This window comes from Corvus hawaiiensis, chromosome 22 (assembly GCF_020740725.1).
Source record: "Corvus hawaiiensis isolate bCorHaw1 chromosome 22, bCorHaw1.pri.cur, whole genome shotgun sequence".
Taxonomy (NCBI): Eukaryota; Metazoa; Chordata; class Aves; order Passeriformes; family Corvidae; genus Corvus; species Corvus hawaiiensis.
The window spans coordinates 5,082,538-5,105,693 of NC_063234.1; the positions used below are offsets into that span (position 1 = coordinate 5,082,538).

The 23,156-nt window shown below is 41.1% G+C and overlaps 1 protein-coding gene across 6 annotated transcripts in view; it reads right to left on the minus strand.

Moving 5' to 3' along the window:
* The window catches only part of VPS13D (vacuolar protein sorting 13 homolog D), a 97,801-nt gene that overhangs the window by 15,056 nt on the left and 59,589 nt on the right, over nt 1-23,156 (minus strand). For all 6 annotated transcript variants that reach the window (XM_048326005.1, XM_048326011.1, XM_048326008.1 and 3 more), the window contains 2 exons: nt 9,659-9,791; nt 7,654-7,849 (listed from right to left, as the gene is read on the minus strand). In XM_048326005.1, the coding sequence (XP_048181962.1) occupies nt 7,654-7,849; nt 9,659-9,791 (329 nt within the window). The remainder of the gene's footprint in view (nt 1-7,653; nt 7,850-9,658; nt 9,792-23,156) is intronic.

Genomic DNA, 23,156 nt, shown 5'->3' on the forward strand with positions numbered 1-23,156 from the left:
CTTTTTCCCTGTCTAGCTGCATTCCTTTGAGTTAACAGCTAAATACTGTGAAGTGGGCACACAGAATAAGAATTCCACTTTGTGAAGCAAATATTTCATGTCATGTGAAGTTCAAGTATCCAACAAAGGATTTATCTGCTCTTTTCAGAAGGAAGTTCATAATTGCTTCTATTTCTGATGGACTACACCGGACCAACGTTAGAGTGTCTTGGATTTAACTGAACTGGAAGACATTAGTCACCTACTGCAAATGTCTGTGTGTCCTAAGAAACTTTCCCATGGCCTCCAGAAGTGTTGCACTGGAAAGGGAGCAAGTTCTGTACCCATGATGTCTGTTTTCAGCCAGCTCTCCTTTCCTACCTGATGAGACTAACACCAAGCAATGCATTTCCCTCGCTAATGTGCACCTTTTCCAGACCAGTTACTGCATACAGTAACATCAAGCTGAATCTGAACCCAGATTTCTGCATTCAACCCAGCCCAGGCAACGGTTTAAGTCTAACAGGAGCTGGACATGGCTCACTGCATGCAGCACCTTTCACCAGGGATGGAAAGGCCCCTGCCCTTACTTGTAACATATTTGGAGGGTGTGGAGGCCACCACAGTAAGAACTCTGCATTCATTCATCCTTTTGAAATTATTTATTGCTATTAATGAATGGACATCTAAAGAAAAAGACGATTTAACATTTTATGCTTGGGTAACTCCTCAGCATTGCTCACTTCAATGTTTTCCATTTTCATGATCTGTCCTCCCCTTGCAACATTCCCTTCCGGTGCCTCTGTCCCTTGAGCAGAGTCTGAAAGCATCCAGGGTATCTTTCTGCCCTCAAATATCAAGTTAAACACTAATGTTCTAGTGGGAAGTCCTTCTTACTCACAGAATAGACGCTGGGATTTAGAATGACAGCCAGTCTCTCACAAAGCCTCCCTGTTTAATGCCAACGGACATGTCACCACTGGAGAACCCAGTGCCTGCACAGTTTTCTTAAGCCAGGTTTTTGTTCAGTTTAATACATTTTCTGAAGGTAAAGCAAAAAGGCTTAAACAGTAAAAGTTACACAAGTCTTAACTAAAGATTTAGCCCTCCTTGTTGGAATTTGTTGGAACCATCTACAGCTTCTTTCTTAAATGTAGGGTGAATGAAACGCCAGAGGTACAACGCGAGGGAGCTGAACAGCCTCAGCAACTTAAACCCTTGAGCTTGAAAAAGTGTCTTTTTACAAACAGATAACAGGGCTGTTTGGGGGTTTTCCTGTCTCAGACGCTGCTACTCTAAGTCTAGCTCGTAAGCCCCAGAGACTAATCAAGGTAACATATGTAAAGTGTGAGACCTGTATGATTAAACATTGCCCAATGCAAGCCCATAATTGCTTATTTTTTTCCAAAAACCTCCTATTACATAAAAATACTCCCATAGGCAGATATGAAAGGAACCACATCTATATAATATTAATGGAGGGTTATGTTGCTTCTCTAGGTTCAAACACCATGAGTTTTACTTCCTTCCAAATAGTTAAACTGAGTCAAGTTCAGAAAAGAGAACAATGACAACTGAGTATTCCAAACATAAATGGTATTTAGTAGTGCTGATCCCTAGGAACAGCCTCCTGGAAACATTATTCAGACATACAGTGGGTATTTGCAGTAATGCACAAAAATGTGTTAAGAGTTTGGGCACCAATCCCACTCAACCCTCTAAAAAGGAAAGGGAGAGGGATGTGTCAGTGCAGTTTGGGTTCTCCAAACCATCTGACTTTTACTGCGCACAAACAATGGACAGTGTATTGTTCTAGAAACTGTGACACTTTTATACATGAGGCTCTAGGATTACAGACTGCGTAATAAAATATGATTAAGCAAACTCAATGTTTTAAAACTTCATCTTTCTTTTACTGTATCCTGTGGATTACAAAAGAAACCCAATGAAAACTAACTACATGCATCATTTCTTCAGCCATGCATAGCAAATCCTGTTTTATTGTGAAGAACAGAGCCTGTAAGTCCCAAGAAATTATCCTTCAGCTCTTTGTTCCAGGAGGGAGGGCAAAGGGAACAAACTGTGAGATGCCCAGCCTGTCAGTGCTGGTGGAGGACACAAAAAAAAGGAAAGAAAAGCTGCCTCCCTGTATTTCATTCTCACACAGAGGTACTCAGGCTTGACTTCACTTTCCTTTATTTCTATAATTTTTTTAGAAAATTTTGAAAAATTTTGAAAAAACTTTGAAAATTTTATTTTTATTTCTTCAAATACTAAGTTTTATTAGCCACTGTATGAGTACGTTGAGCTTCCGAAGTGCAGGGAAATGTGGGGTGGCATCGCACCCCATCCTCAGTTCTCCTAACTTTGGGCACTCCAGAACAGTCATCACAAGCCTCAGCTGCTTGAATTCCTTCCAAAAAGCTTTAAAGGGAAGTTGATTTTCCCCTTAGGAAGAGTGAGCATGCAAAGCAATCTTGACAGATTCCACTCCCAGGCAAACATAATCACTACCTGACTGACAAAAAGCGCTACTAGTTTCTTGATGCACAGCATAAGACTTGTGCAAAATGAGATCTGAGTAGAAACAAGAAAAAAAACTAACACATTCTTACAGAGAGCTATAGAAAAGAGAACCAACTAGAAGCCAGAAGTGTCTTATGAAAGAAGCACTCCTTGAATAGAAAAAGGAACAGAGAACCACTTTCTGTTCATTCTAAAGGCAGCTTCATTTATTTAGAAATCATTTTAAGTCTTAGATGATGGATTACTGCATCTTTCTAGTTTAGAAACTAAATTAGCTGAGGTGCATTTTCAGAAAGAAATTAAGGTTTTGAGATTAAATCAGCCACACTGAAAAGAAACAGGGCTGCATTTGGGGAACTGCTTCTCCCACAAGGAAATCCACATTTACTTATGCAACAAGCAAGAGCAGACACTTCAAGAACAGTGCCAGTATCTCCAAATGAACTACAGAAAGCTACCAGTGATAAAATAAAACTTAACAGAAGAATATTGAGCAGGTGAGACTGGTCACAGAAAAAGAAGCATCTACTGAGGTGCTGCTAAATGTGTAGACACAAACCCAGGTTTGCTTAACTACAAGGATCTAGTGATATAAAACTACATTTGGAGGACAAATTAAGAAGCACTTAAAACCCCAGGGAGGACACTGAAGTACTGAAGGACCTGAAGAGGTCAGAAATATGACAGGAAATTAAATGGGGTTCAACCTACAACATTGCATTTCTGGGGAAAAATAACCCAGAACACAAATGTGAAATGACAAGGAGATACCTGCAAAGCAGTAAAATCAAACAAAACATAAAGAAAACCTCTTGGGGCAAAACAGCAAGCAGAAAAATGGGCATCAGTTTGCAATGGGATATGGCAGTAAAACCAAGACAATTCTGGGTGGCTTGCAGAGCACAGCTTGTCCCAGAGCAGAGGAATGACGGGCCCTTTTCACACCACACTGATGGGAACCTGCAGATGGGGAATTTCAAAGCATCTCCACAAAAGCAGGGGAACAATCTGGATATCAGCTAATGACAGAAGAATGTAAACCACAAAATCCAGTTGGACAGTAACTGAGCATGGGAGGCTGAGCTGACACTGAGGAAAAGCCCATGGCTACAGCTGTGCAACAAGGACAAATCTGCTCAAAGAAAACAGATTATCATGAAGACCTGTTATCCCACTGGGAGAAAGAAAATAGGATGTGAAGGAAATCACACTGCTGAAGTAATTAATTGATTAGACTGATAAATACATTTTTTTCTCTGGCTTCTAGGAAAATCTCAGGAAGGGCTTACCAGGAGAATAACAACATCCCCTTGACCAGAATCATGGCCCATACATGACTGACATTATTGTAAAGAGTTGTAAAGTCAGAGCTAGATCAAGTCCAAGGTCAGGACCAAATCTGAGGCACATACAGAAGTGTAAAGGTTCAAGCAATATATACTGTAAAACCTGAGAACCTCGTGGCAATATATTGGCTGAGTTGGTCTCCATACAATTATGTACATATTTCCTACTTCTCCTTGGTGTCACTGATACTCATGCTCTCAACCACACTACTTTTGACCTCACAAGGCAAATCACAGCTAACAGAGAGATGCATGCAAAAAGGCAAAAAAAATCAAATTAAATCACCTTCTTTTGACATTGTGTCAAACTTTGCAACCTCATTGCACAACTCCAAGTGATGAGCAAAGGAACAACTAGCACAGGCTGCTGCTTTCCACATGAAGTACATTTAAAAGAATAAAATATTTACATAACAATCTTCTGTGACCATTAATGGCTTTCCAATCTCAAACTATTCTTTACTAATAACAGTCTACTTCATGGACAGAATTCATCAGAATTGAGGAGGTCATGGAGTTATCTCCTTACTTCTAATTTTCACATCGTGACTCAAAAAAGAACACAAACCCTTGCAGCAACAGTCCAAGAATAATCTTAAACTTGCACTGACCTGGCAGAAGCCTGAAAGAAAGCCATAAAGAGAGTTTCCTGTACTAATTCTTAGGTTAGACACACATCTAAATATAAACGTTCTTTACTCGTGCTGTACCAGGATGTAAAACACGTTTCTAAGCGAGAGCTCTCCAAGCATATCCAGAGACATAACAGCTTTCCTGTTTTGAACTGGGCTTTAAAGACTTTTGGCAGTATATGAAAAATATGGAAATAATCAGAACTGTTGTATGTAACACTGGAGTACTTGGAACACATAAAACCCACTCAATAAAGGTATCAAATCATAGACATTAACTGTTTATAAATTAGAGGTATACTGCACTTTCACCAACTGCTTTATGCTCTCTTCTGCATTAAATTTAGAAGTAGTAGGGCAGCTTTATGATTAGATAGTAAGTTTGTAAGATTAGCCTTTAAAAAGTCCAGTCTAAAGTCAGATGTAAAAATATTTTCTTGCACTTTAAACCAATCACCTTTGAAACTACCCCCTTAAGGTCTAAACCCATCACCTGCGCCTCAGCCATGCTGATCTGGCTCCCTGTTCCCAACACACGGTGTGTGCCAGCTGCAGGAGTTCCAACACAAATCAACACATTTCAAGACAAAAAAGACTCATATCCATGTAGCCTGATCACAGGAACACATGCTGCAGACTGTTGATTGCATTCACGAACTTTGCTGGAATTAAACTATGTCTTTTAGGAAAGCCAACAACCTCAATTAAAATTCTTCATCCCACTCAAATCTGATCCAATGGTTAAAGTCAACCAGCTGAAATTCAGAGCTTTTTTTAAAATTCAACCATGTAATTAGAGAATTGCAATGGGCCTGTAATTTACAGTTACATATCCTGCTATTTAAATGCAACTGCAATTAACTGGCTGAGTCAGCTTTGCAGCAGCACCAGGAGCGTGCACAGGGTAAGGTCACACAGCTCTTGTCACGCTTATGAACTCAGTCTTCAGGTGTGCAAAACTACACTGGAGACCAGCTCCTCCCATGCACATTCAGTCACATCCATCAGGGAAGGCTGCTCTTGTGTGCCGAGCTTGGAAGAGCCAACACAGCCCAGCACACTCCAACCGGAGCCAGCAGCTCGGGCTTGGAACGTTATTCTCCTCTGATTCCAAACCACACATACTTGAGCAGTTACAAACGCGGCAGGGGGATAGTGGTACACGGCAGCCCAGAAAACAGACAAACCCTTTGTTGTGTGGGGCTTTTTAAACCCCTAAAAGAACAATTTGGCTCCTTCATTATATAAGTACATAAAACCCACACACCAAACAAAACATGAGTGCAAGGTTGCTTACAGATGGAGGTGACATTTTGGTCCCACCCCACTCCTTACACTACCTACATGTTCTCAAGTACATTTGTTTAGCTAAAAAAAGTTTTGATCGGACTTTTGTAGACTGGAGAACTGTAGTAACTGAGTAACCTTGAGAAAGGTCGGGGCTTTTTTCCCTTTTTTTTTTTTTTTTTCCTTTCCTCTTGTAAAAGGTTGTTGGGTCAGAAACTCAACTGTGTGTAGATAAAATAAAATAAAATAAAATAAAATAAAATCAGTAAAAAATAAGATAAAATAAAATCATTTTACAGTGCTCATGCATGACAAAAGGATTTCAAAATCTAGTGGAAGCAAAAACATGGTTCAGCTCATCTGTCCTAACCTCTTCTCTGAACTGACAGTTAGCAAGGCAAAGAGAAATATTTCCCAAAGGAAATACAAGCCCAAGATCAGGCTGGCTGGAGACCCTCTTGCCCTCTCTCTCCTGGCTGGTGTCCAGTTTGGCAACTGTTGGTAACACCTACTGCATACAGGCTGTATCTCACAGAAGCATGTCAAAACAAGAATTTTAAGAGTATTTTTATCTTGAAACAAATTACAATAGACACACAGCTCAACCAGAAATCCAGCTAACAGCACAGCCAGGTGTGCTTCTCCCCACCTTTACATAAATCAGTCAACCTGTACAGTCACAAAATTAAGACACGTACAAGCGAAACACTGGATGCGTTTTCTCAGGGATGCACTGAGAGTTCTCATTTAATTTTGTGCATGCAAATATACTTACCAAATTTCAATCCTTGACCTCTTGGTTTTACAAGAGGTAAATTTGGTAAGTCCCAAATATGTAATACACACATGTACAAACTTCCATTTTCAGAACAAAGCCCACCTAAGGTCATTCTTCAGGCTTCCTTCAACTCACTCACACTTAAACTTATTTTTTACTGAAACCCTGATGTAGACCCTTCAGAATCTAAGAGCGGCATAATAAAACACAGGAAATGGAAAAGCCAAATGGGAAGACAAAACAAGCAGAAAACCCAGCATTTTTCAGACATTTTTCACCAAGCTTTCTGACAATAAAACCTGCTTAGGGTTTTCTTTCACTTCTTCAGCAGACGGGTCTAGTGTACATAGAACAGGACTTCTTGGCATAGTAATACAAAGCAAACTTTTGGCCACAAAGAGCACAAAAACTCTTCTCTCAGAGCAGCCCTTTCAGAACTTGGCCCTTTCCCTCTGCCACACTCACAGTCAGTGCTAATGAACATTTATTTATTTTAAGCAAAACCATCATTACTTTGCTGAGGCCACATTACACCAGTAACTGAGCACAGGAAGAAGCCAAAGCATCTGTCCTGACGTGCTGATCCCTCACACAGAGGAGGATGGTCACATGCACATAAGGGCACACAGCCACTCCCTTTCATAACTGAGAATTTTGCACGAAATGAAAATTAGAAAATAGTGACACTATATTGATGACAGAACTCTTCAAACCTTTCAAGAGCTGTTTTTCTACAGTGAAATGAAAACTGGAGGTAGAGCAAGGAGAACTCCTTCATTTCAACTCTGTGTGAGGATTTAGTGGTAGAAGTTTAACCTTACTACCATACAGCCTTTCTAAAACCTTTGCTTTATCTAATGCTGTAGCTTAATAATTCCTGTTTTATGTTGCAGATTTTTCGGGCAAATTTCACTCTTGTTAGAGTATCAGCAAATGCCATCTATCAAACAAAAAGCAAATGGAATTAAATGGGCTGATAACAGCTTATGTTAACCTTGATTATTGTTGCTTTGCTTGCAGAAAGACAATCGGTTCAGAAGTTGCAGCAGGCACTGATACACAGTTTTATAGTATTATTCACTAGAAATCCCAACTGGTGGCTGACCTGGGGCCGCTCAGGGTCGCAGTGTCCCTCACTGCCTGTGCGGTTTCCGACGCGAAATCCAGCGCTCCTGCCACAGGTTTGGTGACAGTGCCCACCAGCCCCTTCCCCAGGCCGGATATGAAACCACTGACCCCTCCTTCTGTTTTCACACCTTCCACTGTCGACGTTATGACACTTGTCAATCCTCCAATGATACCTGGCAAAGACAAGAGCAGCGGAGAAGTCCAGAATTATTGGCTCTAGAACGTACAGAACCTCATCCACCTGATGGCTCTCTGCCTACAGAGTTTATTGTGCATTTAATTTAATACACACTGTTTCAAACTTAATTACATTAACCAGTAACTTTACTTTGTATGTAGTATACACATGCATATGTACAGACAATAATATCCCACAGAAAAATATTTAATTCATCACTAAATATATGTATTTAAAAATATTTCTATACTGGTTCACTTCCAGCAGCACTTACCAAGAGTCCTCATCCATTGCACAGGTTAACTGGTTACTTAGGATGTGACTAAATTCTATCACCGCGAAAGCTGGTACAACTTGAGACAGAAAACAGTAGAATGCATTTCTCCACTGGACGAAGTCAATTATTTTAAACTGGCACTTTAAGTGTCTTTAAAGTCAGTTTCAATGACTTTAACTATGATGCTGCCAACAGATATTTTTGTGCACATTTCCCTTCCTGCAAACATCAGTGCTCTGAGAAATCAAGCACCTACTGAAGTTTCAAAAGACTTGGAACAGTTCACATTGTCTGAGAACACACTTTAGAGATTTCATATCTCCGTGATTAAAAGATAGTTTCTAGTGCCCTGGCTCAAGCACTCACCTGCCCAGCTTCCAGCAGGCAAGGGCTCCTCTGAGGTCTGTAACTCAAGTATAGACCACGCAAATCTCAACAGCCAAACTCAAAAAGCACAAAGTATTTAAATCTCTCCTCTTGAGTAACTATAGTTTATGATTAAATCCTGTCTGTTGAAATGTAGTAATTAGCAGTTCCTTTCTTTTTTCAAAAAACTGAATGGGAAGCATTTAAAAATGCCACAGACTTAGGATTAGAACAGCTACACTAATTACTGGATAATACAACACAGTTAAGTGCTTTCATAATGGACTTTTCAGCAAAGACTCACATATTTTGGATTTCCCGTGTTTCTACCAATTTATGTCAGACTGTACAGCACACTGGTGTGAGAGGAACCTTTCATGATCCATTTCATACCTACAGTGTCTCTGTATGACCAAAGCAAAAAGACTTTTCTCAGCATAGAAAAGATCCTCTTTTACTGAAAGCCAAATCAGCTTTGCACAGGCTGCAACAGTTACACTGTGAGAATAATATTTAAACAAACTGAGTCAAGATGATGCAAAATATAAATATTTGATTTAAACTTGGCTTGTATTGATTTAACGTTCTTCAACAGATAAATCATGAACTAAATCGATGTGAAGTTCTGGCCAAATTAAAACTAGTCCACTGCCTTTTATACAAGTCCATGCCTCTAGTTCTTAGTACACTGAAAAAAACCACGAAATAACCCAACTGGTGAAATGTAACTTTAAACTGATGTACTGATTCCAAGGAAACTCAGGTTTCTGGAACTAAAAGCAAACATAAGAAAGCTACAACCCAGCCATACTAACATTTTATTTTAATGTCTGGCCCTCAAAAAAAACCTGTGTATTTCATGCTTCTACAAAGAAATGGATGTTCTGGATGAATTTTCTTTGCAATTTCATTTTAATTTGCAAAAAAAAATTTGCTTCCAGTTACATGTGAAAAGCCCTGATTAAATGTAGTTTCTGTTGACTTGAAAACCAAACAAATGCCCCCACTCCGACCTGCCAGTACTGAAACTCAAGCATAAAGCCTCTGATAGCTCCACTGCCCAGGCTTCCAGCAAACACGCAGCAGTAACAATCACTGTTCTTTGCAATCTGATCATCCCTTTTAAGAGAGAAATGAATTGAGATTACAGCTAAGGATTACCATGTGCAAGTCCATGGATTCCAGCTACAAGGTGTTCTCCACTGGTTGCAGCATGATATCGGATGTATTCCCGCTCCGTCTGATGTCTGTTATCCATGGTCTTTCCCAAACCATCTGACAAAGTCCCAGCAAACTGCAAGAGAAGAACCTTTTCCGTTATTAAAAGAACAAAAGCTGTTTCTCCTAAGTAGATTCACTGCAGAAAATACCTAAATCCTACTTGTGAAATGCACATTTATACAAATCATTTTGATACATAACGAAATCTGTCCAATCCTTTTGCCATGGAGAAAGCTCAGAACTACATCAACACATACAACGGTGGTGACAAGGAGGTGCACCAATTACTGTGGCCAAGCCAAAACAAACCAAGTCTGTGAAAGATGTACCAAAAGCAATGCCAATGACCCAACTGCGACCCCTCAAAACCTCAAAGGAATGCTATTTAGATACAAAGCTTTTCCTCTGAAAAAATATGTGCAAAGCTTCAAGGCAAATATGCCTGTCATGAAACTAAAACATTTTTAAGAGTGAATTAAATTCTTTTTAGTAACTCAGGGTAGAAGTGGCTGTGTTGTAGAAGGAGTGGGAGCCAGGCCACACTCACAGCATGACATGGGGAGATCCCTGACAGGATTCCAAGCTGTGCTGGGAAGTGTTGTCCTGGTTTAAAGGACAGGTGTCTGCCAAGGAAGGCGGGAACCTCCCTTGGAATGGAAAATATGACCCCCTTTTCCTCCAAATTATTCTAACTTTGAAATTACAGGGCTTTCAGGCCCTGTATAAGAGAAAAGGAATAACAGTTCTTTACTAGGATGTATAACAAGGCAAGTAACAACAACAACAGCAGCAACAACAAACAGAACCAGAGACCCAGTGCCGGCCTCTACCGGCCGCAGGCGCTTTCCCCTCGGTGCAGTTCCACTCACGGCCGGCAGGGGCGCTGGTGGCTCCCGGCCGGGCAGGGCAGGTGCGGTGATTCCCCCGCGCCTGCAGGGGGCGCTGTGGCGCGAGCTCAGCTGCCTCTCCCACACATGGTAACGCCGGGCACAGCCGGCAAGAGAGAGAAAAAGGGGCTCCTGCTGCAAACTCACGGGGGAGGGAGGGATGGAGCAGGTCTCAGTGCTCCTCTGGGTCGTGAAATGAACTGTTGCAGGAACCTCGGAGCAGCAGGCTGGAACAGCAGAGGCGGGCACACAAAGGGTAGCAAACAAAGCGTAGCAGAAACTCTGCAGCCGCACCAGGAGCCGCAGGGGTCGGGCGGACAGAGGGTGTCGGGTTGAAGTGTAGCAAGAAACCCGAAGCAGTGGTAGAAAAACAGTGGGGCTGGGCAGTGGCAGCTGGGCTCCGACAAACAGCCGGGAGATGTTCCATCGGTGGGGCTCGGAGCTTGGCGTGCCGGGTTTTTCCCCTAAGGCACCCTAGCAGATGGTGAGGGTCCTTTCCAGTGAGATCAGGTGTTGATAAGGTCCCAGTTAAACGGTCACTCTTATGAGCGAAGCCCCAGTAGGAGAAGCAGTAAAAGACGGAACTCCGCCGTGGCAGCGAATTCTCCCCGCAACAACCGCAGCCCAGCCGTCTCCCTGACCCGAGAGCTAGAGCTAGGAGCTGAGCCCTAGAGATATCTCTCGGTATCTCTGCCCTTCCCAAGAGAAAGTCCCCCCAGTTAAGAGGGTAGCCAACTGCACCCTTCCCAGTCCTCCTCCTCCCAGCACATCTTTTGTCTCTCTTAAGTATCATCATCATCTCCTCTTAGGCAACAAATGGGAGAAAATTCCCTGAGAGAAAGCACAAAAAAAGAAAAATCCTAACCTCCAACAAGTGTCCACAGGTACCATACTAAAGGCCCAGGGGCAACCCCAAGTGCGTGTGTGTGGAGCATTTTGACTCCTTACACTTCCCTTGAACAGTGTGGGGAGACATGCTCATGGATGAAAGGGAACATTATGTCCAAACAGGATTTGTTCCGAGAACTCTAACCATTGCTGTGTGCGAGTCAATGAAAAAGCACCAAATAAAAACGATCTACTGTGATCTGCTGACCTTTAGTCTGATGTAATTAGATAGAAACCAGAAGCCTGGTGGAAGGAGGGAGGCAAGAAAAGGAGACAGAAAACCTGGAACTTTGCCTTTATTCAGGATGTTACTATAGAAAAGGGCTCCTAGCAGGAATTTTCCTGGAATACTTTCCAAACACTAGCTGGGTTTTGATTAAATGTAGTTGGACACCTCCTGTATCACTTTCAACTACTATCAGCATTCTTACCTCCTTTCAATAAATGAACAAACTTCATCCTCTCCACCCCTGCGAAAGGAAAGATCATTTAAAGCTTTGTTGCATCTTTCACTGGGCCAGGTGCCCCAGGAATGTCACTCAGGATGCTGAAGTCCCTGGTGTCCTGCATGACTACAGCTCTTCCAGGACAAGGATTTCATTGTGTAAGGACCTGCCTATGTCTCAAGGACCATCTCCTCTGCACCCACAGCAGCTACCTTTGCAGAGGTAAAACTCCTCCGTGGCTCAGGTGTGCACCAGAGGACAACTTAGACCTGGTGTGAAACCCTGATACATTGAAGATTAAAAAAGAACTGGACAAACAGTTCATTTACGGGCCCAATGCCACAATGAAGTTCCCCTCATTTTTCTGCCATTTCTTCCAAGGCTGTGTTTCTTTTTCACTAATGACACTATGTCCCAGTTTGAAAAACTCCTTTTGAGCTTAAAGACAAACAACTCCAGTGGCTCCAATTATCTAAACAAGTAGATTTTAACAACAGGGACGAAAATGAAATCCCATGACCTTTCTTGAGACTTGATCATATGGACACTAAACAGAACATAGTGGTCAAGGTCTGAGTTACTTCTGACCTTGTTGTGAACTTAATGTAGATGCTGTGAACTTAATGTAGATGCTATTTTTAAAAAAAATTATCCTAGAAATACAAACCAACCTGAAGCTATTTATGAACTGTGTTTAAGATTAGGGGTTTTTCTGGAAAAATACTTTGCTTATGAGGATTAGAGTAGTTGCTATAGAAACTGAAAGGCTCAACAGGTCTTCAAATCAAACCTCATTACAAGACCTGAAAATTATTTTTCAAGAACACATTTTGGAAGTTACAGTAGTGCATGACTGGACAATCAGCCAAGCAGGAATAAACCAACTTATTGATGAGAATTGGTAATGTCTCTTTACAGCTTTCCCCCCCCTGCACCCACACTGTCCAGCTCCACTACCCCAGCTCTTCCTGTGAATACAATCCAGTCTTTCCTCAAATTGCCCTTCCTCCATGACACATAATCTGACACCTAATGGTCCACAGCAGTCCTGTTTGTGTGCAGACATAATTTTAATGTAATAGTGCATTTTTCTTAGTAAGGAGGAAAAAGGAAAAAATCCCATGCACACAGTTTAAAAGTCAAACTCCATTAGCTATAAACCCAAAGTTAAACAGGGACATTTTTGTTCGTGTTATTTAGAAAATAGCACTGAATTACAGCTGTAAGCAAGATAATTTAAGGATTTTAATGTACCAAATGTACCATGAAATGTTTCCATTTTGCCCTGATTCAGGTGACAAAATCTGAACTCACAACATGTTAGTTACAAGACATGAACTTCGTGTTGAATTACTTTTTGATGCGGCTCCTCATCCCCTCTCCCCAGCACTGTTTGTTTTCTGGCCTCATTTATTAAAGACTGAAGCCAAACTTTTGTCACCATCTGCACCATTTGTACCCAAACCAAGGGGTTTCCGCAGGGAGCACAGTGAGTCGGTCCCTCCTGAGCCATTTCCAGCTGGGACCAGTCCCCTCCTGCTCTTCGGTGCAGAGTTTACCAATTAGAGGTGAAATGCCAGGGAAGATAAAACAAAGGGATGTTCCACAGGCATTAGCAAGTGATGGGAAGGGCTGCTGGGCAAGGGGGTAAAGGTTTAGACTCGTATTTGAATAAAGATTCAGACTGTGGTGTCTGAATTACCCTGATTCCTGATCTGAACCACATCCATCCATATCACCCATTACAGGTAATACCACCTGAGTGAAATACCTGCTGAGGATCACAACTTGACACTTTTTTAAACTTTTCTGTGCACCTCAGAAATACCTTCCTTGAAATGGTTTCTGAAGTCTATTTCGACTAATAGGATTGTATCTACTATACAATAGGAAAATTAAAGATTTCTAACATAAAAAACCCACAACCAACCAAACACCTGCACAACACCTCCTGTCCAGTCTGTGCAGGTTATAATCACTTTACTGAGAACAAGTTCCTCAGCAGTTACTTCTGGATCAGAAACCTAAACAAGCGTTAGAAATGTAAGCAGTTTAAGTCCAGCTTAAACTCTGAAGGGAGATTTGAACAAGCTGAAGCACAAAAGCAGGCTGCTTCCGCCCCCCTCCCCCCCCCCCCGTCTTGCTTTTAGATACCTCCTTTGGGGAGTGCAGTATCAGCTGCTGAGGTTGAGGTTTTAAGACTCGTGAAAGAGCAGAGATGGTGCCTTATTGAGGTGTTAACCCGGTTACACAGCAAATCGGCTCCAGATAAACAAAGGTGACACCAAAAGTGCGACCCACCCTTGTCTTCCTCAGCTTTTGTTAATAAGGTGTGACCTGGTAACTTCAAAGCCTACTCAAGACCATGTAAATGCCAACATAACTAAACACAACAGTCTTCGGAACAAACATGAAACTAATCAAGGGACTTGTAAAAAAACAGCTCCCCCTTCTCTACCCTAATTTTCATAATGAGTTCTTTGTCTACTTGCTGATGAAAAAAAGAAATGAGTCACTTGGTCTTTTATCTCTGCATTTTCCCCACTTCAGACATCCCTTGCCTTGAAACAGGACTGCAACACAATACATTAGTTTCAGCTAAGGGAAGTTACCTGCTTCCAGACCAAAAGGCTCCCAGTGTTTCTGGATGAAGCAAGTCTGCACAAGGCACACGTAGAAGTGGGTGTTTTATTTGTCAATTTGGCCTCTCCAGAGGGGAATAGGAGCCTTCCAGACTACTGCTTAAAAGCTCTGTCATTTCAGGTACTTAAAATATTTCAACTTACCATCAGTACATATTGTTTAATGCTTTGTCTTATCCTTTTTGCCTGGACAGAAGGAGAACCCCTCCTAAAAGCCCCAGGCAGCTGAGCATTCATCCACCTTCATTCACAAGACACCCTCTGTCTCCTCTCACCCTTTTTGTCCCCAAAGCACATGGTTCTTTCTTCATTTTCCTTCTACAGAGGGACACGGATCTTTTCTTTCAGGTCTACACTCTAAAGACACTTGGATCCCTGGTTTTCATCCCACACCGGTTCATGGAAGATATGAAGCTACTGACTGGTAACATACAGCAAGCAGAAAACATTCCCCACTGCACTTCAGCCTACCTGATCTAACATAAACTCATCCTCCTGGGAAGGGTGAAATATGACATTTTCCTCCAAATCCCAGGACACTATGCTACTGTGCACACTATCTTTGGATGAGCATGCTAACCACTCTCAGCACTTCACAATCATTGAAGATGTTAATACACTTCTGCAAGCCTAGGGCACGCTGGGCTCAGCCTCCTCCTCTGCAGACTCAAGTAAATCAATGATTCATCATTTCTTGCTTTACATTTACACAGTGTCACCAATCAATACTAACTACTCACCAAGATCTGCAAAAGCAGATTAAATACTATCTGTACAAGAAACTAATCTATTCATGTTTTGGATAATTTGCTGTGTTTGTTTTTAAAGGCACAGTAATTAAGGAAGTTTTGCCACAAAAACCTTTTACCACTGACTACATATCCCTGCTGTTTCAAGCAATAGAAGAAAAACAAAACCACCTATATATACAATGTTTGTGAACCAAAGCTGGTGCCAAACAATAAGGCTTATGGGGCACAAAAAGAATTCAAAGCAAATGGAAACTCGACTTTGGACTGCCTGTTCCCTCTAAGCCAGATGCATGAAGCACACAGCATGGAAGTAAGGTTTTAGTCATCTTTTAAAGTCTTTTTAAGTTCTTGGCGCTGCCTGGTTCTCTAAGGACATCCCAAAAGGATAAATACACAATTATGACCTGAGTCCAAACATTCCATTGTAGTTCTAGCATCAGAGAATGGTACATTTACAAATATTATTGACTGAGCAAAGCAGAACATTCCAAGATGGAATGTTAAGGGAGAAAGTGATGACATTAATTCTGGATCAGTTAAAACTTCTGTGCAAACCTCACAATGAACTGTGTTTAAATCAGAAAACACAGGGTTTATTTGGTTCTCATCTTTGCTTTGCAGATGTCATTTAGAAAGGAGTTCAGTCCTTCATGTTCACTTGCCTTGTAGCAACATCATTAAAAATCACCTTTATTTCCTACAACTCTACAACCTGTTAAAGGTATTTTAGAGGAAGCCAATTTTTATGCTGTTGTCTGTCAGTAAATTAAAACAGTTCAAAATTAAGCACTTGCCTATAGAGACAAAAAGTCCTCAGAGTGTACATGTTCTAGGCTAAGGAGACATATATACATGCTGTTAGGATTTGTGGTTTAAAAGGGTCATCTTCAAACCTTGCTTCTATTCTTTGGAAAGTGCAAAAGTCAAAAAGCCATGCAGGATTCTTGGATATACACAAGGACTGGGTGCAGTGGGACAGATAAACTTGTCCAGTAAATTTGCAGCCTAAGTTTTCCTGCTTTTACTTCAACGTCTCAGGATTGATATGTAATGTATTTCGGTGACTTACCATAAAAATAACTTTTAGAGCAGCTTCTTTGCTCATCAATACATACATTATTATAGAGTGGAAGCAGTACATATTTCGTTTTACAAACTGGCCACCAGTAAGCACAGACAACAAACAGCTTCATCCCTTCCTATCACTGTGGTCAATGGTGTATTATACTGGGACTAAAAAGTAAAATGCTTTTATTTGAAAACACAACAGGTGTTTGTTTGTCAGGTTTCAAAGGCCTACTGGTCTGAAGCTGTTCCCCAAAACACTTTTGCTATGGCTTTGGTCAGTCTCTTAAGAATTACTTGGGGCATTTTAGCAGGAAAGTTTGTGAATTCAGTTAAATTTATATGCTCTAGACTTTTACACTTTCCTTTACACATCGAGACAGACCGAAGTCAACTCTTTGATCCAGTCCTAACCAGAAAGGACAGTTCAGGCCGAGCCCCCAAAGCATTTATAACCCAGCCAAGCTGTGCAAAGAGAAACGAGTCCTGGTACTCTGAACAGCACCAACAGAGTCTTAATTTAGAAAATACTAAATCAGCAAAAAGCGATAATCAGCTTCTCATTTTCAGAGCAACATAAACTTTGACCCTCTCCAAATTACTGACAACCACGAGGAGCCGACAGCTTTTCCACTGAACGTGCTCCTTGAGATTCCCTGCAGCATTCCCCACCCGCATTTATGTCATTTGCCCAAAGTAAAGGAGCTTTAATTAGCTCACATCTCATCGTTAACTGAGCTTCCTAATGCATCCTGACACGGGCTGCTGGCAGCCGCGGGAACCCCTGATGGGCCGGCTGTGAGGAGCCTGATTAGCCGGGTATCCCAGGGGAGCCCCGCTGTTCCCACCCCGCCATGCCCCAGGAGCTGGGTCGCTTCCCTCCGGGACCTCCTGGGAAGCCACACCAGCAGGTGCCCGCTGGCAATAGTTTTGTGTTACAGGGCAGAATGAGTGATCCCTGCAGGAACCGCCGGCTGTTTTCACAGACACAGAAGGCAGTCAAAAGTCCACAGCATGAACTTGGAATGACCCCAATTGCAGAGTCACTGGCGGGTTCATCTGGAGGACAACTGTGCTTTATTAAACAACTAATACTCTTAACAGATAATTCCCCGCCCCCCGGCCTTAACTCTTACCAAGCCGAGTTTGTTTATTTTTTGGGAATGGAATTATTTGCCCTCCTTCACCCTCTTCCTTAAATATATCGAAAAACAGAGAGAAGGCCTGAGGAGATCCAGTGCCTTGAGTTAATAGGTAACAACAAAGTATTCAGAGGGGGCACTTTAGGTTTGGTTTTAACATCATCTTTACCAGCTCTGTTGATCTTGATTTCCAAAAGCATTTCCATCTGCGCTAACTGCAGCACTCGGGCTCTTTCCAACCAGTTTCTTTTTCTGCCATGACCACCTGTGACCACACTTGGGATCTGAAAGAACCTCCTGTTTAAAAACTAACAGGTTTTCCATGTTCTACTAGATATTTTGAAGGAAACCCCATGCAAGCACATTAACTGGACCTGCCACCCCGCCCGCGTGTGTGTATGTGTGTAAATAGTGAACAACTCTGTGAGTTGTTTGGATCTTCTGGTACAACTTGGCCTTCTCCCCTGGCCATAGAAACACTGTTTTCACTTCTCAGGGATACACAGCTAAGGAACTTCAAGTTTAAGTCTGTACTATTTAACATTTTCTACAGAACTCTACAACTTTAAATACACAGTAGGGAGGTGCAGTCAGCCATTTATCAAGACTGAAATGATGAATTTCAAACCCACACCCCATTTTTTCTCCTTCAGATGCTAATGGTGATACATGGGATAGATGTGCCTGTCCGCCTGACATGTAACCACTCAAAAACTGCAGGTTAAAACGAAATTTCATTTCATCTATATAAAATATAGATGAAATAATAAGCACTGGAAATGCTTATTTCCAGTGTCGCAGTTTATGACTTGGCAACTCTTTGCATACCTCATTTTAAATTCTCCTTTGCTCACTGAATTCTCCAATGAGTCAGCAAAACAGCAATGGTGCATTTTATTTTCCAGGAAAATCAGCTGGTAAACCCCATTTTTTTGAAATGAAGCTGTAAAGCAGGTGTAAAACTAAAGGCTCTCTAATCCCTCTTTTTTTCAGTTGTCAAATGGTCACCTGTACATTCCTCTATCCAGCTGTGCATCTCCATGTGTGCAGTTGCTGCATTGTTGCAGGACTCTCATTATCAACTGACCAGTTTCTCCTGGGTAAGGCTCATTCAAAGCTGCCACCAATTTGCTTCTGAATGGGGCACACTGAGGATGTCAAGTCCACATCAAACCAGTTCTTCCCACAAAATATATCACCGTTTCTGTTCAATCTACCCATGCCCATTTCTCCACATAAAAATACACTGGAGTAAAGTGTGTTCACTTTGTGCAAGAAGCTTTGTAAAAGAAAGGCTGAATTTAACCCAAACTGAGACGAAAACTTTCAACCTGGCTGCTGGCCAGACACATTTTATCCCATGGTACAAATGAAAACCAGGAAGAACAAAATAATACTTCAAACTTCTCAAAGATGATCCTTTATCCCAAAACCTCTTTCAAAGATACTAATTACAGATACCAGATGTTCTGCACATTAAAACTGACGCTTTCCATGGCTTTTGATTGCCACTAATTGGCCATAAAACTTGCTGTCTTTTCAAACTGGCAGGAAATGGGGAAATGGCCTCATCTGTAATGTTGCTCCAGTACTCAACATTTCTGCCTGGGAATTTCAATTGCTTTCCATCTCATAATCTGCACATTTTGATACAGATTCTCACTGCTCGCACGAACCTGCACATGAGCTGCTTATCTGTGGATGAAATGCAAGTTAAACTGAAGATGATCTGCAGTGCCACCTGCACAGGCTGCAGGAGCTTCTACGCTACACTGGGGAAGATTACACTGAAGAAAACACAGAAAAAGCTACATTTGACCCAAACTGTATAAATCACTTTTGTAATAGAAAAAATTATGGTAGATGCTGCTAAATCCCACTACTTCAATACCTCAACTACCCTTTGTAAGGGATGAACACCAGCTTTCCTGAATGAAAACCCAAATTCTAAACTGTAAAATTGCCCAGAAAGATGACATGTATTCCAGCCTTCCTCACCTTTATCCAGTGAGACTGACAGTAACCACACACATTCTGCTCTTAGGAGTCAAGGAGAAGAGCAGACAATCAAACAAAAATCATGAAAATATAGAATGGTAGGAAACTCAGCAAACTCAGAATCCAAACACCACCATGACCTCTCTACAGCATCACTTGATGATTCTGTTTAAGACTCTTCGGAGGAAAACACCACCATGTATTATTTCTTTCTCAGGCTTCATATACAAAGGCTTTTGTTAGAAGGTCCCTAACACCAAGATATTATTTTATTTACAGCTACTTCATTGGCATTTTGAGCTAATGAAGCTAGAGCTGAACTGCAGTGACTCCAAAAATGGGAGAATGGCAGTTGTTCTTGCTTCTGAATGGTATCAAAGAGGAGTGGTTGGTTACATGAACTAAGAAACTTTAAACAAAAGGGAACCATCGGCTTTGATTGTTTTAGAAAGCTTTCTGTCTGTTTTTGGGTAGAGCCTGCTCAAACTGCACCTTCCTTCTGTGCTCTGCTACAGCCACTTCTCATTGCATTTACTGCCAACTTTGTTAAAATTAACATTCATGTGAGTCAAACACTTGTTCAAGGTTTGTTTTTAAATAATCCCTTTATTACTTCCTCTTTATTTTCCATTCAGTTATCTTTATTTTCCTGTCACTGCCAACCACCTGAGATTCTGCTTTGATTTATCTTACAAGGAGGGTTAAAACTCCCATTTCCCTTTCTGTTGCTTTCATGCTTCTGTTCTACAAATGCCCAAACACTCACCTGAAACAGTATTTGCATCCTTACTAGTCCTAAAGTTTTCTTACCCGGTTCTAACATGCCACGTCTTTTCCTACCTCTGTTAAGCACCTAAGCATCTCTGCCATCAGTCTGAACTCAGCTGAAATAAACAGATGGAGTGAAAGTCCAGGGAAGAAAGGTTCATCAGCCATAAAAGAAAACAAACACTCAAATGCAATTTGTTGCAACTCCCCTCTAGGGAAGTTTTAGCATCTCAGGTGCCTGATTCTGGAAGGAAGCCTGTCTCTCAGAACCCTGCATGCTTCCGAAAAACCTAACGAGGAAATGCAGCTGTGACTGATGGTTTACCTTTCCTTAAGAAGCCTAATTAAACTGGAAACTTCAAAGTTCAATATGAAAATTAAGCTCTTTCATTAAGTTCATTAAATTATTTTTCTCAAGAGGAAGGGAAGGACACACCAATTATTTCCATCCTATATCCTAACCTCAGAGTCATAACAGAGACACTACTATGTGCTCATAATTCCTAAAAGATAGAATTCATGGTAGAATGAAATCGGCCACATTAAATACAGTATTGGCAAGCTTTGAATCTTTTCAATCCTTTACCACCAGGACTTTCACTATGTCAGCACAACACCTATTTGCCAGTAATAGATACAACCACACTTATTTTTCTATTTGGAGAACACAGGCTACAGAACAGTTTTGGTCAGCTGCTAATTCAGTGTTCAATATTCATTTCTAATTGAAACACATCTGAAACAGGAACAACTTAGGATTTAGTTCTATCATGCCTAACAGGGGAAATAAAAAAAGTGTGGATGCCAAGAATGTGTGACATTTCTACGCATATGGCAACTACAGAAGGCTCCATTCAGAGGGAATGAAATTCCCTCAGGTGTCTATATTTAGGATCAAAGAACTTTTTAAAATACAGAACTTGGGAGTCTCCAAGGGATAAAAACTACAAAACTGTCTGTAGTGAACTTTATTTAACCTAAGGGTTTGTGCCAATTTAAATACACCACAGCTCTCCACTTGAAAGAAGGCATTACCCACTGCATGCTCAGAAATGCATGGAAAAGCCATTACAAGGATAATCAGCACAACTATAAAATAGAAAAGCAATAAAATGACAAAACCAGATACAACTCCAATAGCTTACTTCTTGATTCAGTTGAGCAGTGTTACTTTAAAAGCCATGATTATAGTATTCTTCTTCATTTATCTACTCACACCTTAATAGCTAACTCATCTTAAAATCTAGGATAGATTTTTATTTTAGACACTTCGTAAGTCAGGTACTCAAACAACCAAAATGGAGATTTTTTCCCAACCCTCAGTGCCTGTGCAGGACACAGGCTCCTCTAGTTTTGACTCCTTTAATTACCAGATCCACAGAATAAGCTGCAAAGACAAGAGCCCTCTGTGGCACAGCTGAATCAGGTGAAAATTTATGCAGTGAAAATATACCTAAAAATACCTTTCCAGAGCACCAACAGCAAGATGAAAATGACCTATTGTTTCAGTTTTGTTTCTCTTGACTAACTCAAATTGTTTTTTCTCTCCACGTAATTTTCTTTACCAATACTTCACATATCCTAGATACACTCATAAGGCACACACAAGGTAGAACAGAAAGTAAAAGACAAAGTTCTGTGCTGTACCATGTACATAACACATCACAAACTGTACTTGAAATGCCAATTTTTTTATCATACGGACATTCTGGGCTTAATTTTCAAGCACATTTAAATGCCTGAAAGCAGTGCAACACATAAGGAAGAATTCAACCTGACTATTTGGAGCCTTTTTTACCATTGTCTTCTATGCATCAGAATGAAGATTCAACCTTTGGAAGGAAGACTCATCAAGGAGCTCCACAATGTACTACTAAGCCTTCTTAAATTACAGATTGCTCTCCTTGTTCCAAAAGGACAAATACATAAACCATATAAAAAGCTTTGAAAAGGGAACTGTGTGAGACTTGCATCACAGAGACATTTCTGATATATCAAGGGGAAAGAAAAAAAATACCTGGGAAGACATGGCGTGATTTTCAAAGGTATAAACGGGGAGCAGGCACTCAGCTCCTGTTGAATTTTGAAAGGAACTGAGCATCCAACTGCCCTTCTGCCTTTGAAAATCTTCCTTCACAAACCCCTTGGTTACAAATGACTCCAAAGTTCAAGGAATGACCTTGCCCTTGTGGGAAACAGAGGAAGGCTCGTGCCTTTTAAAGGAAGATTTATGAGACTGTTGCTGCAGATGTGACTGTGATGAGGAAACAACACTTTACAGAAAGGAAATTCTAAAGAAACATACTCTATTGGGTGGAGTGGATGGGTCACCAGAGACTACAACCACGAGGAGAAAGCATGGACAAAAGTACTCATTTGCAGACAGATACAGCTGCCTTCCAGAAGCTCAGCAAGTCTCCTACCAGACTGCCTGGATCAGCTTGTATTTGCAGTGCTGAGAATTACAGAACCACCGACTAGGAGATTGAGACAGGAATATCAACATGGCATTTTGTTTGAATTTCTTGAAATTGTGGAAAATAGGCTAATGCTGCAAACAAGATAATTATGACAGAGAATGTGCATGTCATCTTTCTTCATAGCTCAGCTCTCCGGGTCAGACCCAGCTGTGCACTTGGTGATGGTCTAGGTTTGATAATGTTAGTCTCGAGCTCTCTTTAATTATAGAGACTCTGAATCTTCTGAATCACCTTTTTCCACTAAGGAGGGGAAAAAGCAGATTTCCTTGTATACAAGTAAGTGGGAAAGGTTGTTAAAGGATGAACCATGACAATACACACATACAAAGTTACCCACTTGGAAAATGAAAATAATAGAAAGTAAAGAATT